This window comes from Manis pentadactyla, chromosome 14, assembly GCF_030020395.1.
Source record: "Manis pentadactyla isolate mManPen7 chromosome 14, mManPen7.hap1, whole genome shotgun sequence".
Taxonomy (NCBI): domain Eukaryota; kingdom Metazoa; phylum Chordata; class Mammalia; order Pholidota; family Manidae; genus Manis; species Manis pentadactyla.
In genome coordinates this window covers 82,459,406-82,480,516 of record NC_080032.1, presented here as the reverse complement: position 1 = coordinate 82,480,516, position 21,111 = coordinate 82,459,406, and the positions used below count along the sequence as shown (strand labels likewise).

The following is a 21,111-nucleotide window of genomic DNA, read 5'->3' as shown; positions in this document are numbered from 1 at the left end:
TTTGTGGCCTAGTATGTGGTCTATTCTGGAGAATGTTCCATGTGCACTTGAGAAGAATGTATATCCCGCTGCTTTTGGATGTAGAGTTCTATAGATGTCTATTAGGTCCATCTGCTCTACTGTGCTGTTCAGTGCTTCCGTGTCCTTACTTATTTTCTGCCCAGTGGATCTATCCTTTGGGGTGAGTGGTGTGTTGAAGTCTCCTAGAATGAATGCATTGCAGTCTATATCCCCCTTTAGTTCTGTTAGTATTTGTTTCACATATGCTGGTGCTCCTGTGTTGGGTACATATATATTTAGAATGGTTATATCCTCTTGTTGGACTGAGCCCTTTATCATTATGTAGTGTCCTTCTTTATCTCTTGTTACTTTCTTTGTTTTGAAGTCTATTTTGTCTGATATTAGTACTGCAGCCCCTGCTTTCTTCTGTTGTTTGCTTGAAATATGTTTTTCCATCCCTTGACTTTTAGTCTGTACATGTCTTTGGGTTTGAGGTGAGTTTCTTGTAAGCAGCATATAGATGGGTCTTGCTTTTTTATCCATTCTGTTACTCTGTGTCTTTTGATTGGTGCATTCAACCCATTAACATTTAGGGTGACTATTGAAAGATATGTACTTATTGCCATTGCAGGCTTTAAATTCGTGGTTACCAAAGGTTCAAGGTTAGCCTCTTTAGTATCTTACTGCCTAACTTAGCTCGCTTATTGAGCTGTTATATACACTATCTGGAGATTCTTTTCTTCTCTCCCTTCTTGTTCCTCCTCCTCGATTCTTCATATGTTGGGTGTTTTGTGCTGTGCTCTTTCTAGGAGTGCTCCCATCTAGAGCAGTCCCTGTAAGATGTTCTGTAGAGGTGGTTTGTGGAAAGCAAATTCCCTCAGCTTTTGTTTGTCTGGGAATTGTTTAATCCCACCGTCATATTTGAATGATAGTCGTGCTGGATACAGTATCCTTGGTTCAAGGCCCTTCTGTTTCATTGTATTAAATATATCATGCCATTCTCTTCTGGCCTGTAGGGTTTCTGTTGAGAAATCTGACGTTAGCCTGATGGGTTTCCCTTTATAGGTGACTTTTTTCTCTCTAGCTGCCTTTAACACTCTTTCCTTGTCCTTGATCTTTGCCATTTTAATTATTATGTGTCTTGGTGTTGTCCTCCTTGGATCCTTTCTGTTGGGGGTTCTGTGTATTTCCGTGGTCTGTTCGATTACTTCCTCCCCCAGTGTGGGGAAGTTTTCCGCAATTATTTCTTCTAAGATACTTTCCATCTCTTTTCCTCTCTCTTCTTCTTCTGGGACCCCTATAATATGGATATTGTTCCTTTTGGATTGGTCACACAGTTCTCTTAATATTGTTTCATTCCTGGAGATCCTTTTGTCTCTCTCTATGTCAGCTTCTATGCGTTCCTGTTCTCTGATTTCAATTCCATCAATGGCCTCTTGCATTCTATCCATTCTGCTTATAAACCCTTCCAGAGTTTGTTTCATTTCTGCGATCTCCTTTCTGGCATCTGTGATCTCCCTCCGGACTTCATCCCATTTCTCTTGCGTATTTCTCTGCATCTCTGTCAGCATGTTTATGATTCTTATTTTGAATTCTTTTTCAGGGAGACTGGTTAGGTCTGTCTCCTTCTCTGGTGTTGTCTCTGTGATCTTTGTCTGCCTGTAGCTTTGCCTTTTCATGGTGATAGGAATAGTCTGCAGAGCTGGGACGAGTGACGGCTGGAAGTACTTCCTTTCTTGTTGGTTTGTGGCCCTCCTCTCCTGGGAGAACAGCGGCCTCTAGTGGCTTGTGCTGCGCAGCTGCGCGCAGACAGGGCTTCTGCTTCCTGCCCGGCTGCTATGGAGTTAATCTCCGCTGTTGCTGTGGGCGTGGCCTGGCTCGGGCAGCTACTCCAAAATGGTGGAGTCGCGTTGGAGCAGGAGCTGCTGGGAGGCTATTTATCTCCGTAAGGGGCCTCCCTGCTCCCTGCAGCCCAGGGGTTAGGGTGCCCAGAGATCCCTGGATTCCCTACCTCTGGATTAAGTGACCCGCCCTGCCCCTTTAAGACTTCCAAAAAGCACCCGCCAAAACAAAACAACGACCACAAAAAAAAAAAAATAAGAAAAAAAAATTTTTTAATTAAAAAAAAAAGTTTTTAATAAAAAAAAAAAAAAAAAAAAAAAAAAAGGGGGTGGTCGTTCGTTTTTCTTTATTCTCCGGTGCCAGCCTCAGGCCTCTGCTCACCGGTCTTTCTGCCCTGTTTCCCTAGTATTGGGGTCCCTATCCCTTTAAGACTTCCAAAAAGCGCTCGCCAAAACAAAACAGCAAAAAAGCAAAAAAAAAATGGTCGCGCGCTTTTCTTATGTCCTCTGTCGCCTAGCCTCCAGTGCCTGCTCACTGTTCTTGCTGCCCTGTTTTCCCAGTACCGAGCGCCCTGCACTCTGGCCCGGATGGCGGAGGCTGGGTGCTCGGCAGTCCTGGGCTCCGTCTCCCTCCCGCTCTGCCTACTCTTCTCCCGCCGGGAGCTGGGGGGAGGGGCGCTAGGCTCCCGCGGGGCCGGGGCTTGTATCTCACCCCCTTCGCGAGGCGCTGGGTTCTCTCAGGTGCGGATGTGGTCTGGATATTGTCCTGTGTCCTCTGGTCTTTATTCTAGGAAGGGTTGTCTTTGTTATATTTTCATAGATATATGTTGTTTTGGGAGGAGATTTCCGCTGCTCTTCTCACGCCGCCATCTTCCGCCCCTCTCTAGACCCCTAATATTTTGAACTAAAGTTTAGTCAGCAAAATAGCTGTTGTCTGTTTCTCAGAATCTTACACCTCTTGTTAATCATTATTTCTAGTCATTAGTCTGCATTAAGAATGACGAGAAAAGTTAACTAGTAGGAAATAGCTTCTTGGCTGTCTTTCAGTAGTTATCTAAGATTTCCAAGATTACTATATCTTTTAGAGAAAGTTCAGATTTGCCTTCCTTTAACTTATGAGGTAAAGACTAATTACCTCCAAAGAATTAAAAATAGCCAAAAAGAGTTACTTTAAAGTAAATCTGCTCTACCAACAATCATTGCGCATTATTTATTAAAGAGGCACAATGCTGTAGCCAGTATGTAGGGTTGAAAAGGGTTTAAAATACAGTCTCTGCCCTCCAAGGCTTGGACTAAAATAGACATGTAGAGAGAGATGGGAATCATATTGACAAAACAGTATTTCAAAAAATACAAATTACTACACCCATGTTCACAGCAGCATTGTTTACAATTGCTAAAGGAAGCAACATGTGTCCATCTACAAATAAATGCATAAAAATGTAGTTTATACATACAATGGGATATTATTCAAGCTTAAAAAGGGAAGGAAATTCAGACATATTCTACAAAATAGAAAAACCTTGAGGACAAAATGCTAAGTCAAATAAGACACTCACAAAAAGACAACTACAGTGTGATTATTTACAAGAGAAATCTAGCGTAGTCAATTTCATAGAGACAGAAAGTAGAAAGGGAGTTGCGAGGGGCTGGGGAGATGCAGGAGGGAAGCTATTGTTTAATGGCTATAGAACTTCAGTTTTACAAGAAGAAAAAGTCATAGAGATTGGCTGCATGCCAATGTGAATATACTTAGCAATACTGAACTGTACACTTAAAAATGACTAAATGGTAAATTTTACATTATCTGTGTAGTACCATAATTTAAAAAAATCAAATTGACATAAGATAAATGCAGCAAAAAATGATACAGTTGTTCAGAAGAAGGACTAGTTGGAGATACATATCAAATTCAGTGAACACTATATACCTTTTCTAGGAAGAAATGTAAGAGTGAAGCAAATAGATGGGAGATGAGGGAGGGTATTACAATGAGGAGCGATGGCAAGGAGATGGGAACAGGCATCATCTAGACACACAGTGGGGTTCACAGTTTGGCTAATAGTCTTCAAACACAATAGCCACAGAAAATAATCTAGAGGGAAAGGCTACGCAATACAGAAGAAAATGCTTGAATAAGGCAATGCTTCTCACTGCGTAGCTTTCACTGACATGAAGTAATAACCACCACTCTTCTACTGAAAGTGATGGCAGGAGGAAGAGACTGCAATTTCAAATGCATTCCTCTCTTATTTACATTCTTCAGCTCCTATGATACAAGAAGCATAGACACATATTTTATACATTAGATGCATCACAAATGAGATAAAAACATGTGTATTTCATTTATTCTGACTGGTAATTTATTAATTTCAGGACTGTGCAAAATACAGCATTTTAAAAGGTGCCACTATGTAAATGATACTAATATTATAGTGACATGAATGTCCTGAGGTACTTTACTTCCCTAACTGTATTGCAGGCTCTAAACAGAGAGAGATTAATTTTCCCAGTTGCCATTATGAAATCATCCTCCTACCATATATTGCCAGCCCTCAAGCAGGATAATCACGAGGCCCACTACGTGCACTATACTCTTCTTAACAAAATCCTTTATCCTAATCTCAAGAATGAAAATTTCTACTCTCCCCAAGTACTATAAAAACTTAAGCTATTTGGGGTCTTTTATGGTTCCATATGAATTTTAGAAGTATTTACTCTGGTTTGTTGAAGAATGCTGTTGGTATTTTGATAGTGGTTGCTTTGAATCTGTAGATTGCTTTACGCAGGATGGCCATTTTGACAATATTAATTCTTCCTATCCATGAGCATGGAATGTGTTTCCATTTATTAGTGTCCACTTTAATTTCTCTCATGAGTGTCTTGCAGTTTTCAGGGTATAGGCCTTTCATGTTCTTATTTAGGTTTATTCCTAGGTATTTTTGATGAAATTGTGAATGTAACTGTTTTCCTGATTTCTCTTTCTGTTGGTTCATCGTTAGTACATAGGAATGCAACAGATTTCTGTGAATTAATTTTGTATCCTGCAACTTAGTATCCGTATCTCTGTATCCAAATCTAGTAGTTTTGGAGTAGATTCTTTAGGGTGTTTTATGTACAGTATCATGTCATCTGAGAACAGTAACAGTTTAACTTCTTCCTTACCAATCTGGATGCCTTTTATTTCTTTGTGTTGTTGTCTGATTGCCGGGACTAGGACCTCCAGAACTATGTTGAATAAAAGTGGGGAGAGTGGGCATCCTTGTCTTGTTCCCAATCTTAAAGGAAAAGCTTTCAGCTTCTCACTGTTAAGTATGATGTTGGCTATGGGTGTGTCATATATATGGCCTTTATTATGTTTAGGTACTTGCCCTCTATATCCATTTTATTGAGTTTTTATCATGAACGGATGTTGAATTCTGCCAAATGCTTTTTCAGCATCTATGGAGATGATTATGTGGTTTTTGTCCTTCTTTTGTTGATGTGGTGGACGATGTTGATGGATTTTCGAATGTTGTACCATCCTTGCATCCTTAGGATGAATCCCACTTGATCATGGTGTATGATCCTCTTGACGTATTTCTGAATTCAGTTTGCTAATATTTTATTGAGTATTTTTACATCTATGTTCATCAGGGATATTGATCTGTAGTTTTCTTTTTTGTGGTGTCTTTGCCTGGTTTTGGTATTAGAGTGATGCTGGCCTCATAGAATTAGTCTGAAAGTATTCCCTGCTCTTCTACTTTTTGGAAAACTTTAAGGGGGGTGGGGATTAGGTCTTCTCTAAATATTTGACAAAATTCAGCGTGAAGCCATCCTGTCCAGCAGTTTTGTTCTTAGATAGTTGTTTGATTACCAATTCAATTTCATTGCTGGCAATCAGTCTGTTCAGATTTTCTGTTTCTTCCTGGGTCGGCCTTAAAAGATTTTATTTTTCTAGAAAGCTGTCCATTTATTCCAGGTTATCCAGTTTGTTAGCATGTAATTTTTCATAGTATTCTCTAATAAATCTGTATTTCTGTGGTGTCCATAGTGAGTTATCCTTTTTCATTTCTGATTCTATTTATGAGTGTAGACTCTTTTTCTTGATAAGTCTGGCTAGGGGGTTATCTATTTTGTTTATTTTCTCAAAGAACCAGCTCCTATTTTCATTGATTCTTTCTGTTGTTTGGTTCTTCTCAATTTTATTTATTTCTGCTCTAATCTTTATTATGTCCCTCCTCCTACTAACTTTGGGCCTCATTTTTTCTTCTTTTCATAGTTTCATTAATTGTGAGTCTAGACTGTTCATATGGGATTGTTCTTCCTTCCTGAGGTAAGCTTCTTTTGCAATATACTTCCTTCTTAGCACGGCCTTCACTGCATCCCACAGATTTTGCAGTGTTGACTTATTGTTGTCATTTGTCTCCATATATTGCTTGATCTCTTTTTTTATTTGGTCACTGATCCTTTGATTATTTAGGAGCATGTTGATGTTGTTAAACCTCAACATGTTTGTGGGTTTTTTGTTTTCTTTGTGTAATTTATTTCTAGTTTCATACCTTTGTGGTCTGAGAAGCTGGTTGGTACAATTTCAATCTTTTGAATTTACTGAGAATCTTTTTGTGGCCCAGTATATGGTCTGTTCTGGAAAATGTTCCATGCACTTGAGAAGAATGTGTATCCTACTGTTTTGGGGTGTAGTGTTCTGTAGATGTCTGTTAAGTCCATCTGTTCTATTGTGTTGTTCAGTGCCTCTGTCTTCATCCTTACTTTTTTTCTGGTTGGTCTGTCCTTTGCAGTGAGTGGTGTGTTGAAATCTCCTAAAATGAATGCATTGCATTCTGTTTCCCCCTTTAATTAGGTTAGTATTTGTTTCACATTATGTAGGTGCTCGTGTGTTGAGTGCCCAGGTATTTATAATGATTATATCCGCTTGTTGGTCTGACCACTTTATCATTATGTAATGTCCTTCTTTGTCTCTTATGACTTTCTTTGTTTTGAAGTCTATTTTGTCTGATACAAGTACTACAAATCCTGCTTTTTTTCTCCCAATTAGTTGCATGAAGTATCTTTTTCCATCCCTTCACTTTCAGTCTGAGTCTCCTGTAGGCAGCATATAGACAGGTCTTGTTTTTTTGTCCATTCAGTGACTCTATGTCTTTTGATTGGTGCATTCAGACCATTTACATTTAGGATAATTATCAATAGGTATGTACTTATTGCCACTGCAGGCTTTAGATTCGTGGTTACCAAAGGTTCAAGGGTAATTTCCTTACTGTCTAACACTTTAACTTAACTCACTTAGTATGCTATTACAAATTCAAAATAAAGGATCCTTTTTTCTTCTCCTTTTATTCCTCCTCCATTCTTTATATATTAGGTATTATATTCTGTATTCTTTCTCTATCCCTTGACTGACTTTGGGGGTAGTTGATTTGATATTACATCTGCTTAGTAATTAATTGTTCTACTTTCTTTACTGCAGTTTTATTTCCTCTGTTGACACCATTTAGCCTTAGGACCACTTCCATCTATAGCAGTCTCTCCAAAATACACTATAGAGATGGTTTGTGGAAGCTAAATTATCTCAGTTTATGCTTACTGGAAATTGTTTAATCTCTTCGTCAAATTTAAATGATAATCTTTCCGGGTAGAGTATTCTTGGTTCAAGTCCCTTCTGTTTTATTGCATTAAATATATTGTGCCATTCTCTTCCAGCTTGTAAGGTTTCTGTTGAGAAATCTGATGCTAGCCTGATGGGTTTTCCTTTGTATGTGATCTTTTTTCTCTCTCTAGCTGCTTTTAAAAGTCTGTCCTTATCCTTGATCTTTGCCATTTTAATTATTATATGTCTTGGTGTTGTCTTCCTTGGGTCCCTTGTGTTCGGAGGTCTGTGCACCTCCATGGCCTGAGAGACCATTTCCTTCCCGAGACTGAGGAAGTTTTCAGCAACTACCTCCTCAAAGACACTTTCTATCCCTTTTCCTCTCTCTTCTTCTTCTGGTACCCCTATAAGAATGTGAATAGTGTTCCATTTGGATTGGTCACACAGTTCTCTCAATATTCTTTCATTGCTAGAGATCCTTTTTTCTCTTTGTGCCTCAGCGTCCTTATATTCCTGTTCTCTAATTTCTATTTCATTTACTGTCTCCTCTACTTCACCTAATCTTCTTTTAATTCCTTCCAATGTATGTTTCATTTCAGATACTGAATTCTTCAATGTTTGTATCTCATTCCTGAATTCTTCCCTGAGTTCTTGAATTTTGTAGTTCCGTGATCATGTTTATGACTTTTATTGTGAAATCTCAGGAATATTAATGAGTTCAGTTTCTCGTGGCCCTCTTTCTGGTATTTTAGTTTGAACCAGGTTCCTTTGACATTTCATATTTGTATGTAGTGCCCTCTAGTTCCCAGAAGCTCTACTCTCTGGGGCTGCTCATCCCCTGGAGTCACAGTGGGGGTCGCAGGTGTGTGGCGCTGGTGCCTGGGGGGAGGAAAGAGTTCTTTCCTGCTTCCTGGCTGCACTGCCTGCCTCCACTGCCAGGGCCAGTTGGCCAAGAACACAGGGAGAAGCCTCTACGCTTTGCACTTGTAGCCGCCGTAGGCAGGGTCACCCTCTGGCTGGCTTGGCACAATGGGGAGTGGGGGGCAGCCAGTTTGTCAGCTGGTGCCGGCTGAGAGGAAGGTGCAGCAGGCTGTGTATCACGGTGGGGGGGGCCTCATATCTGCATTGCCAGCCAGGGGCATGGAGTGCCTGAAGCTCCTGAAAGTTCCCAACCTGATGAGCAGAGCGCGCCTGGACAATTTTGTCCACCTGTCCTTTCTTCTATGCAGCAAGCTGTCCTTGCACCTTTAGCAGCCCTCTCGCTTTTAGGAAGTCTCTCAGACTGCCCACCTTCCTTTTTTCCCAGAGCAGCTGGATGGGGATCCCTGTTTTCCATAAGCGGCTGGAATCTCAGTCTCTCCAAGTATTCCGCCTGTCTTAGTTTTCCAATCCCACTAATCTCCAGAGCACCATGTAATGTAGGTTTGTGCTCCCAGAGCAGATCTCCAGGGCTGGGTGTTCAGCTGTCCTAGGCCTGCACCCCCTCCCCACACTGTTTCTCTTCCTCCCTCTGGTGAGCTGTGGTGGGGGAGGGCTTGGGTCCCTCAGGATCACGGCTTTGACACTTCACCCTTTTCCTGGAGGTCTGCTGGTTTCCCAGGTGTAGGCAGTCTTCTGCAGTCTTCTTTGCTGTTACTCTTTGAGGATATGATGCATTTGCTATGTATTCATATTACATGTGGTTTGGGGAGGAGGTTTCTGTTTCATCTCTCATGCCATCTTTAATCCTCCTATCTGCTTTAGCTATCATAAAGGTTCCTATCTTTTCTGGACTTTAGTGTGGAAATGATTAAATTGTTTCGCTCATTAGTTGCACACATCCATCTTGTCTAAACAACTTCCAGTTATCTGCATCAGAGGCAAACTCTCCAACACCTAGAGGAAGGCGATCTTCCTTCAACAAAGGAGAAAGATCACTTTGGCTCCCATGGTAACCTATCACGCATGTAACTTCAGCTCTTGGACAGGTTCAGTTCCCTTCAACTCTGCAAGTCAGTGAGGAAATCCAGAAAAAGTACTTTCTTCAGATCTGATTTTTTTTAAAGGAGTATGGGAAAGACTCTGTGTGTGTTTGTGTGTGTGTGTGTGTGTGTGTGTGTGTGTGTGTGTGTGTGTGTAACTAGAGTGATTTCTTTAATTCTCATTTCATTAGGCTTTAAGATCATGACCTACAAACACATAGATTTATGTAGATGTGACATATAATATTCAATCTTGAAGAACAGGAATTAGATAATTAACCCACAATATATAATTCTTTATACATTGCCATAATAATTATAGGAAAACAGACTGTTCCCGCTTTCATACAAATCAGAGAAGTACAATTAGGGTTCACCTTCCCATATACTGAAACCATTTCCTTAAAATCCATTTAGCATTGTGTGTTTTTTCTCACTCTCAAATCTCACTGACCTCTCCATAGCCTTTGACACCAGTAACCATACCTTCTTTGAGATCTTATACTAGTGTTGCAGCAGTTACACATTCTCTTTTTATCTCTCAAATCTTCAGTTTTCTTCTTCCACCTGCTCACTAATTATGGACATCCAATTTCTCTACTTAATCTATTCTCTCTACATACTATTTTCTCCAGTGATCTATGTCAATTGTCATTATCAGTGGAAAAAATCCAAAATCAAGAACTCCAACCCTGACTTTTCTCCTGAACTCCAGGTACCTTAAATACTCATGACTAAGACAAACTCATTAAGACCTCTTGCTGTCCCAAACTAACTGTTAAATTCTCTATTTCTGTTCATAGTAACAGTACTCTTTCAGAACCAAGGCATGAAACCTCAAAAATCAATTTTAACTCCTCCTTCAACCTTACATCCAATTGGCCAGACAGTCCTCATGTTGTTGTTTTTTTTCAAAAACCAGTTACTAAAAAAGAACTGAGGTAGAATCCAAAGGACTAGATTTCATTCCTAAACATACTTAATCTTTATCAAACTCCTAAACATGCAGAAACCATCATTTTGTCATCTGTACAAAAGGCACAGCATAATTGCCCTACCTCCTTCACAATAAACAATAAATGACAGCACACTGAAAATCTTTAATCATGTATAAATCTTCCTGTTGATTTCAATTGCCATCCTAGTCTAGTTCATTCATTCACTTACTTATTCATTCGTTCTATTTTTTATTTCATTATTCTTTTTATAAATATTTACTAAGAGCCAATTGTAAGCTAGGCTCTATGCTCAGCATTTAAGACCAACAATAGGACAAACAGATATAGTAACTAACCCCACAAAACTTATAGCCAAAAACTAAAGTTAGAAAATAGGTATATATACGTAGACTTAGAAGGGATCTCTAGGAAAGCTTCCCAAAAAAAGAAATATATAAGCAAAAAACAACACACAGAACAAACAGGAGTTAGTATGGTGAGAGAGTGGGAGAGTGGCAGTGCTAATAAGCAAGGCGGGCAATTCCAGGCAAAGGAAACAACATACGTAAACATCTCAAGCAGAAATGAGCACCCTAACTATGCCAGCCTCTTTCCCACATTTACACCTTTGTTCCATTTATCTGTCTCCCTTTAAAATCTTTCCCATTCTCCTATCTCTACTTACTGAAATTATACGCACCCTTCAAAGCCCAGATCAACAATATACACCTAGCTTAAAGGATAATGCTTGGCTCACAGTACACATGAATTAAATATGCGCTCAACGACTGTGTGATGAAATCATCATTCTTCCCAAATCACAAATCTGCTTCATATTACATGTATGTACCTGCCCCATTCTCCCTTGAAATAAAGGGCCTATCCCCACAGTGCCTCAAAATAAGCACTGAAAACATGTTTGTAGGATGAATAATTCCAATAATCTAGGATTAGCAGAGCAGTTAAACAATATTTCACCTTATACTATTGACTTTACAGTGATTTGGCAGAACAAAATGTCTAGAAAGCTCAAAATATTATTTAGACATGAATTATATTTAATATCGAACATTAGGTCTTCTACAAAATCTCTCTCAATAATGGAATTTATTTTTGTATTTAATTTCTTAGATGGTTTAATTTTAATTTTTAATGCTTCTGAATGACTTTCCTGCAAAATAACTTCTAAACTTAAATACCAGTGAAGATAAATTATTTTTAGAATATTTTTAGAATATAAAAAGGAGTCTTTAATTAATGAACTGGGCAACTTAAAAAAATTATTTGGTACCTCACCTTCCTAAAACTAAGACAAATTATGAAATGTAAATTGTATTTTAATTTCAATTAATGTTCATGATATCATGTTTGGAATCACGCCTCAAGCCACCACTGGAGAATTTGTTATCCAATACGTAATTTGTTACAGAAGAAAAAAAAGAAACCTGGATTAAATCTGGGTCATTCCATTTTTCAGATCAGAGAAGGCCAGGTGCACATGCAGAAAGAGGCTTTCAAAGAAAATGCAAAACTGTTACATAGGAAAAAAAAATTCCTCGTTACTATATAGTAGTACCTGTAGGGAAAGCAGCCCAAGGAATGGCAGGAGATGTAGTTTGGGTTTCACCATTTCCACCATCAAAAATCTCTGCAGCCTAGAAAACAAAGACAAAATAATTTTAGGAAAAGTTAAGAATGCCATTTAAGCTATAAAGCATCTCACTTCCATAAGCATGTTCTCTGTAATACAGCACACATCTTCAAATTCATTCTGAACACTGGATCACTTTTCATTTTTCATTACTGCCACCCCCACCACTGCCCACCATCCCAGCATTCACGCTCTACTACCTTTAAGTAACAGTTTTCCTTCCTTTCTCAAATACATGCCCTGCCAGGGAAATTGTTATTTTATATATATCCTTAATCACATTTACACTTTTGTACTTTATAGCTCAGTACTCTAAACTAACTCACTATATTTACCCATGTATATTTTAAAAATCATTTTTCTTAGAAAATCTAGAGAACAAATCATTTTCATTAATTAGCATAAGACCTAACTCGATGTCAATCTAAAAGAAACAGGACTGGTGTATATTCTTGAATAATCTACCAGCTCAACTTTACTAGCATTCAACATTTAGAGTATCCCTAAAGCTGACACTTTAAATTAACAGGTCCTCATATTAAACAGTGTTAGAAGTACGGGACAGTCAATTACTGAGTATTGAGTTTTGGGTAAGAGTACCGAGTTTTCTGTCTCTTAACTGTCCAAGTCACAGCAAAACTGTCACTGAAAACAAGAGCCAGAATTTCAGTTTGGATCCTGCACTGAGTTGTTAGCCAAGGAGCAGCCATGGGGGCCAATCTGCCACAGGAGCTAAGGTACAGAGGATACAGTAGCTACTCTCTGCAAACTATGAAAAATGAACATGGTTTATATAACCAAGAAGAGAGACCTTTCACATTTCTACAGCAGGATATGGAAAGAAAGAAACCTAATAGTCACAATGAAGTTGGAATGGTTGGTTAACACTGAACCTATATCACACTGAAAAAAATAGACCCATAAGACTAAAACACTGAGGTATACTGTGACTCTGACAAGCACTGCCTATCCACTCGATTTTTTATCAAGCATAGTTTTAAATAAAGGACACTATACTAAGTTTTAGCCTGCAAATAACTGACTTCTAAATAATAAACTGAGATGGTATCTGAAACATATATTTTCTTCAGAATGGAAGAAATTTTAACAGCATTTTTAATGTTATGTTTCAGTAATTAAGACACAATCACCCAAAACCCAAAATATTAGGAATGCAGAAATAAAGGAAATGCAGAAAATCTACAAATGTGCTCAACAAAAACCAGTTTCAGATGAAATGCAGAAAGTATGTTCATATTTTAAACATCTCCGTGACAGATATTCAAGATCAACAGAAGAGAAAATGATCCTACCCTTAAAAAACACACCTTTCTTTCAGAACACTGAATATATACTTAGTATCTTATTTCTCCTATTAACACATTCATTATATTCTATTTTTAACAATCTCCATCTTACCAATTTCCAAACTAGGTGAAAGCCTTACTGAGGAAAAAAAAAAAAAATTTTTTTTTCCCTATTCACACAGTTCACTTGATGGTAGTTCCAGGACTTGAGCTCAGGCATCCTGACTCCTAATCCAGAGATTTTCCTGCAAGATTATACTGGCTCCATAAAAATAACTGGTTACAAAATATTTCAATAAAATGAACACACACTGAAAAGTATTCAGGAAAAGATAGCGCTTCCTCAGCTAACAATTTCCATTTACAAAGCATCCAACTCAAACCTGAGAGAACAATGTAACACCACAAACATACTGTAGCTCTGCAAACCTCCAAAAGGCTATGTAGGTAACATACTTTATACATCAGGCTCCTTACAGGTGTAGACACGAAAATGTGGCACAAATCTTCAATACCCCTCCCTCTTCTCTCCAGTATCTCCTAATAGACATATATCCCAGTACAGTCATCTGCTGACAATTTTTAAGACCTCTTTAGTGCTTCCACTAGTAGTAGCATTTAATTAACTCAATTTAAACCATTCTGACAGGCATGTTCAATAATAATAAATCGGTTTTAACTTTCGGAAAGCATGTATGTTAACTGTCCGTGATTTCACTTTTTTTATCCTGGAGTTACATTCAAAATGATCAGGCAATGACCAACAATACACTTTCAAAATAGTACACTCCATTATAATTCCACAAAACCAAACTGCTGATGAAAACTAAAGAAGGTAAATAACAGTGCATACCTCAAAACCACCAAAGTCGTCATCATCCATTTTTCAAGTTCACCTGAAAAATAGCAGAAGACATTGAAAGAGGCCCCCACACAGAGTCATTTATTTATATGTCAAAACACTTCTCTGACTTAAAATATATACCTTTTGATTTGTTAATTAAAACTATTTTGTTTGGGTTAAAAAACAGGTTTTGACTATATGTGGATGCATTTTTTAACACAAAGACTGGGGGGTTTTTTGGTTAAATTAACCATTCTGGCAAAATTAGCAACTTGTCTGACTTTTTTCAGCAACCATGTATTTTGCCATTTTATGTTGAGACGCCAGGAGTGGAAAAATATTCTTTTACATTTTAATTTGCTTTCCCCAAATTGGCGCTAGGGCTCAATTCAATAATGCTTCCTGCTTTTTGCATCTATTCCTCAGTTGTCTGGCAACATCAGCACAAACTCCAGCGAAGAACAGGGCTGTGGTGAATTTTTGGAAATCTGTCCCCCACCACAAAGGTTCTTCCCTCGGTTTCATGGCCGAGGTCGATTTAGATTTTCAAAATTGATCAGCATTTTTGAGCTGTGGCCACAACTTCTGGAGCATTTTGATATGTGTATTTTTAGCTGAAACTGCTTTGCACTTTTGGAAAAATGTGGAGCAAGTTACTAGGCTGATCAAGATAAATCAAGCCATGTATTCATGGGAGACCAAAGAGGAGAAAAACACAAGTGAATACCCAGAATTCCTCTCTTCTTTTTGCCCTTAAACTATGTGAGAGACAAGCAGTAGGATAATACGTGCTTTATTTTGTCCTAAATGTATGTCATAAAAATAGGAGAAAACCATGAGTACCTGGGTTTTAAGAAAAGAAGATAAAGGAGAAGTTTTTATTCTAAACCATAAAAGAACTAAAAACCTGAAAAGGTTAAATAATAGATGGTATACATTAAAATGAAAAATTAATTCACAAATTGTGAAGCAGTAGCTTCAAGTGATACTCTGGTCAGTAATAACTGGTTTCCTTTTCTATCTTTCAAAAGTGAACATACCCAAATATTAATTATAGTCTCTTTGACTCACTAATACAAGACGGATTTGATTACGGGAAACATTCTTCTCCAACTTCTAAAAAAAAAACAGCTAAACAAATTAAACCATATGTTAGGCAATAATTCTAAAGGCCCTTTCTGGGGCATTTTGCTGTGAGTGAGGAAGCGATAGTAATCTATAGCCATATTTTGCCTTGTCAACGAAATTAATACTATAATGCCCTCAAACATAACTCAAAAAATAGTCAAAGAAAAACACAGTAAAAAACATCTCAAGGATTGTTTTAATAGGCAAAGAAAATTTATTTTCATAGAAATTCACTAGGTAATGACACTATAAAAGAATTTATGTAGACAGAAATACATTATAAAAAGGAAGGACATTAACCAGAACATGATACAAGTATTGTCACCATTACCACAATTTCACTACCTGATAAAAATCAATGCTAAGCAAGTCATTCACATACAACACTTAAAAATTCAAACCAGACTTTCATAAACTTCTTATGGTGGTTAGTTGGAAATGGAATTCACATTAATTTTGTATTGCAAGCAAATAGAAATCTGTATGTGGTTATATTTTTTCATGAAGAAATTATGAAATGAGTGATATGGATACTGAGAATTAATCAAGTCAAACTACAAACACCAAGTTTGTCTTGCCCATATGTATCCCATGAACCTCAGGAGACAATTAAAATGTATTTTTAGCATCTACAAACACTGTACCCAAACATACGGTTTCAAAAGAATGAAATTTCTAGGGTAATGCGTTTTTGTAAGTCACATCCCAATAAATTATTTGTAAGGTGTCAGAAAATTTGAAAACAAAAGCAAATGCCCATGCTTAACAATAATTTCAGCTCCATCGCCTGTGGTGATGAACTAAATGCCATCAGTTTCCTAAGTACTGACTTAGCTCTACAAAAGAACGTATTAATGATGGCTATTTTCTCTACCCTGCAACTTTTACATATTAAATACAGGTAACAGTCTTCCTCTACATTATTTTCAAATAAATATTAATACATTAGAAAAGACAAATGTCTCCTTGGTTTCCTAATAACCATAATTATTTTAAAGCAAAAACCTTCCTTCAAATAATTAAGTTTCAAATCCTACAATACTTTGTTTCTTTCTGAACATTTTAAAGCACAGAAGGAAGGAAAATTAACAGCACTGATTTGTAAGTCAACTTCACAAAATACAAATTCTAAAAATCAGTTTTTAAAAGGAAATATTACAATGTGGGCTTCTTTATAGCTTTAGCTACTCCAATACATTTAAAACATTATTTTATCTGTACAATGCATTTATAAAATTTTTAGAATATTTCTAGCACTTAACTACAAGAATGCCATAAAACTACAGATATAATATAACATCACCAGATATGTCTGTTATCTAAGTTACAGAATCATGAGCCTAGCCAAAAAATTGCAGATCATGTAGTTCATTCTTTCAGGGCATGATAAAAAATGAGATGTGTATTTTGCTGTGATTGGGTATCTACATTGAAAGATTTCATAATTTCTAGCTTTTACAATTCTTGGACTTCTTTCCATCTGAATTTAATCTTTTTTGTTGCACTATTTTATCAATTCTCTCCTTTATTATCCTCAGTACCAATATGCTGCTGATATTTTATAAGAAAAACATATACAGACAATGCAACAAATTTTTGTTGAGCAACTCTCTAGACAAAATCATTCAAGGGTCCTCAAGGAGGTCTGGTTTGGGAGGGAAAGCAAGAGTGCATGAAAAGCATACAGATACAAGTAATATGAGATATGAGATATGAAGGAACCTATATAAGAAGAAAAACATCCAATGTGGGAGGAGAGATTTCCAGACAGTGTTATATCTCACTGGAGCTTAAGTAAATGCTTCAGGTAGGAGGAGACATTTCAGATCTATTTCAACAAACCTAACAGTTTTAGATGATGTATTAAGAACATGCATTTTATTCAAGTACTTTGCTCAAAAGGTCCTCCTAAAAGACAGCAAAGATTTGTTTTGACTGTTTACTTCTGCATAAACATAGAATCAAATAAATATGAAATGTGAAAACTACAAAATAACTGAAATCAAATATAAGAAGATGAATCTGGACAGTGCCAGTGGGCAAAATGAGAATCGGTGCATGTTTGTATGAGAGAATCCACAGAAAGCTCATGGGCAGTACTGCAAAGCTGGGTAAAGGTGAAACTCAAAGTAAAAGTTGCAGATATATCCCAAAATCCCCTCCTAGAATCGGCACAACTGGGCACCTTACAACTCCTCATTGTAACAAAAGACTGAATGTTTACTCCCCAGACAGGGTAAAGTTAAGGGTCTCTGGACACTGAGACAGGTGAACTAAGTCAAAGTTGTATTAATGCTGACACCCATTCCTCCAGTCCTCTTTCAACACTCAGCAACCAGTCTGCCAGCAGCTAGGCTTCAACCTCTAGTCAGCATATTAGAGGGTTCTTCTCTGGACCCTGTCAACCAACCCATAACAAAGGGCCTCATCAGAGGTTCCAAAGATAAACAGCTCACTCAGGTAATACTACTTTAACAAACCCTACCCACTGCACGTAACTTCCAATTTGCCCCTGATTTCACTAAAGGCAGAAGAGTATAAAGGTTAAAAGGACTGTTAAAAGAATCAGGCTCCCTGGATTCAAATTCTAGCTCTGCCACTTACCAAATGCATTACACTGGGCAAGATACTAAAATATACCGTGCCTCAGTTTCCTCATGTCAAATAGGGTTGATAATAATGGTAACATAACTCCTGAAGTCCTTATGAGGATTAAATAAAATAGATTAAGAACTTGGAACAGTATCTGACACATTCTATGTATTATATAAATATTTGTTTTTTAGTAATTTATTAGTAGTACCATACTGTTACATATGAGCAGACTGCAAAGATGTGAAGGAAGTGTCTAATATGAAAAGTAAAGATCAAAACAAAAAAAAAAGATGGAAGAAACTGAGACTACACAGAAGAGAAATTCTTCAAAGAAACAAAAAAAGCTATAATACCTTTAAAAGGTAACAACATAAGATAGTTCATCAGGAAATAAGAAGAGGAAACCTTACTTTACTTACTTTACTCACTCACTCATTTATTTATTTAGGAGGCAAGGGGAAGAAAGGGAGGGGTACACCAAGACTAAGTTTTGAAAATAAAAAATGATTGCCAAAACGAGTAACTGCAGGATGGAAAATAAAGCTAAGGAAATCTCCTTTAAAAGGAAAAGTATTTTTTAAAAAAGAAATCGAAAATAAGAGTAGAAACATAAGAAAATTACAAGATCCAATCTCCAGAATATGCAGTATCTAGTTATTAGGAATTCTAGAAAGACAACAGAGAAAACAAAAATGAAGAAATCATCAACAAAATAATTCAAGAAAATTTTCTAAAACTAAAGGATATGATTCCCAGATTTGACTGTTCCTCAAGTATCCAAGAAAAGAGAGGTAAAAACCCACACTAAAGCACAGCAGAGACAAGAGAAGATCCTACAAGCTTCCAGAGAGATAAGTGGGTTTCATACAAAAGATAGAGAATATAATGATATTAACTTCAGAACAGCATTACTGGACAGTGAAAGAAATAGGGCAATGTTTCTGAAGTTGTCACGGATAATGATTTACAACATAAAATTGTAAAATCAGCCAAACCAACAAGTAATTAAGTTTAGGAATGAATAAAGTCATATTCATACCTGCGAAGTCTAAAAAAAAATACGTATTTCCAAAACACTCTTTCCAGAAAAGCTATGGAGTAAACCAAAGGAATAAAACATGAGAAAGACAGGATTAGGAAACAGCAAATAAAGTAAAAAGCAAAGGGAATTCTCCCAGAATAATGGCAGAGTGAGTTCCTAAGATACCTAAGTAGCAAGAATAGAGAACAAGCAATCTTAATTAGAGCAGATCAGAGAGCTCTTGGGAGATGCATTCAAGCAAATGAAATTAATAGACTGTCTCACGTGTTTTAACCATTGTAAGAGTAATTTTAAATAACTGAGGGAAAATTCAGGGTTAAATTAGTGATTAGAAAATTAAAGGAAAACAGAACACAGTATGTTGCACAAGAAATGTAAATATTATATACTATGTTTTTTAGTTAACATTTACATAATTGTAATAAATTAAACAATGAATAACCAACTGCACCAAAATTATAATACAACCATATTGGGAAGGTAAGAGAAAGGAGAGGAAGTAGGTGGTACAGGGTAGAGGGGGTGGCGAAAGACAGCTAAAGCCTCGTTGTCCAGATTGTAAAGCTAACAGGCGTAAAACTGAAAAACCAAGAAGCAGCAATAATAAGCATGTTATTTAGAGGCACACTGGTTATTTAGAGATAAACAGAATCAACTCTACGTGCTAACAGCTTGCTTCTAAAAAGCAAGAAATGGAGAGGCTGGAAAAGAAGGAAGGGCACAGGAAATGGTCCTGCTTCATAACATGCCTTTTAAAACTTTAAACAGTGGACATACATAACTGGTGTTTCATAAATAATAGTATAAAAAATATCATGGCACAATGAGCCAACTACCTATTTTTATCAAAATACTCTGGAAAAAATCATTTTTTTAACAAAACTAATACTAAGAGACGCTTAAATGCTTCAAACTAGCATTTAACCAGTGACTAAATTTAAAATTTTCATGTTAATGTCTTTTAAAACATTTCCCCATATTATAACTATTAATGCAAAATGTAAAAGCACATTTCAAACACTAAAGTTGCTCAAAACATAACAAAATGAAAAATAATGCCCAACAGAAAAAATAAAAAGACACTTAGGTAACTGACTTCAAAAAATATAATTTCCAGAGATCATCGAAATTGTTCAGTCATCCCAAAGTGCCCTACTAGTTACCACTGTCCACTTAGCATTTAACTCAATCTCTATCCCATCTGGGAAACTACTGGCTACCAACATCCTCATAATCACAATATTTTTCCATTTGATCCTGTTTCATGCCATGTTTCCTAGAAGCAACAGACAAGTGATTTTTTTTTTCTGACTGTCCTGAGCAAATATAAATTGTTAAAAGGAAACAGAACAAAGGAAATACACAAACACACACACCCTCTTAGTTAAGGTTAAAAATGAATGGCTATTAAGACTGAATTAATTGGAATTATCTAATCATATAAAATCAGAATTTCAGGTTTATCTGTTCAAGGAAATTGTTTACCTAAACTTCTATAATAAGCTCTTCTGAGGTAGTGTAGGGACCATTTCTTAATTTTTTTTTTTTTTACTACCCTAGCAACTGGAACTGAACAGCTCCTAGCACATAGTAGGAGCTCAAAGAACATTTCTGAATTTATGCTTTTGGAATAAATAACTGAATGAAAGCAAAGGAGAAGCTAATAGTTCCCACATGACTTCCCTTTCTCTCTTATTTCTCCAAAAATAACATGTAGGAGCTCGAGCAGTAGAAGATCAAGTTGCTGGCACTAACAGCTCTACCCATATTAAGGCATTAGCTTGAAGGTCTACATCTGAAGCTAAACTGTATTGCTACACTCCTCTCTCTTCAGGATCCAATTTTTATTGGGCCTAATGATAATTTAGAAACTTACTATATAAAGCTGAATTAAAGAACTACTGCTATAAATACTACTGCCAATGGCAAAATAATATCATATTAAAAATTAACAGACATATAAAAGTGTAGGCAAAGGGTCTGTTTGTGTTTATACAGAGGATCAAAGCCTAATTGGGCTACCCCGAAAATGAACTAAGATACGATATGAAAAAGAACTTCCAATATCAGCACTCTCTGGAAGACTCATGCCAGAAGATGATCATCAAAAAACCCCAACAAAGATCCACGCACTGGTACAGCTGTAGATGCACTCATCCCACCAGTTCCTGGACTTGCCATGGGAATGAAGAAGGAGGTATCTAAGCTGGCCTGTGC

The 21,111-nt window shown here is 37.0% G+C and overlaps 1 protein-coding gene across 5 annotated transcripts in view; it reads right to left on the bottom strand.

Moving 5' to 3' along the window:
• Positions 1-21,111, bottom strand: part of CCDC91 (coiled-coil domain containing 91) — a 329,601-nt gene that overhangs the window by 239,135 nt on the left and 69,355 nt on the right. For all 5 annotated transcript variants that reach the window (XM_036889459.2, XM_036889457.2, XM_036889452.2 and 2 more), the window contains exons 2-3: positions 14,139-14,181; positions 11,904-11,982 (exon numbers count right to left, since the gene is read on the bottom strand). In XM_036889459.2, the coding sequence (XP_036745354.2) occupies positions 11,904-11,982; positions 14,139-14,168 (109 nt within the window). In that variant the 5' untranslated portion in view covers positions 14,169-14,181. The remainder of the gene's footprint in view (positions 1-11,903; positions 11,983-14,138; positions 14,182-21,111) is intronic.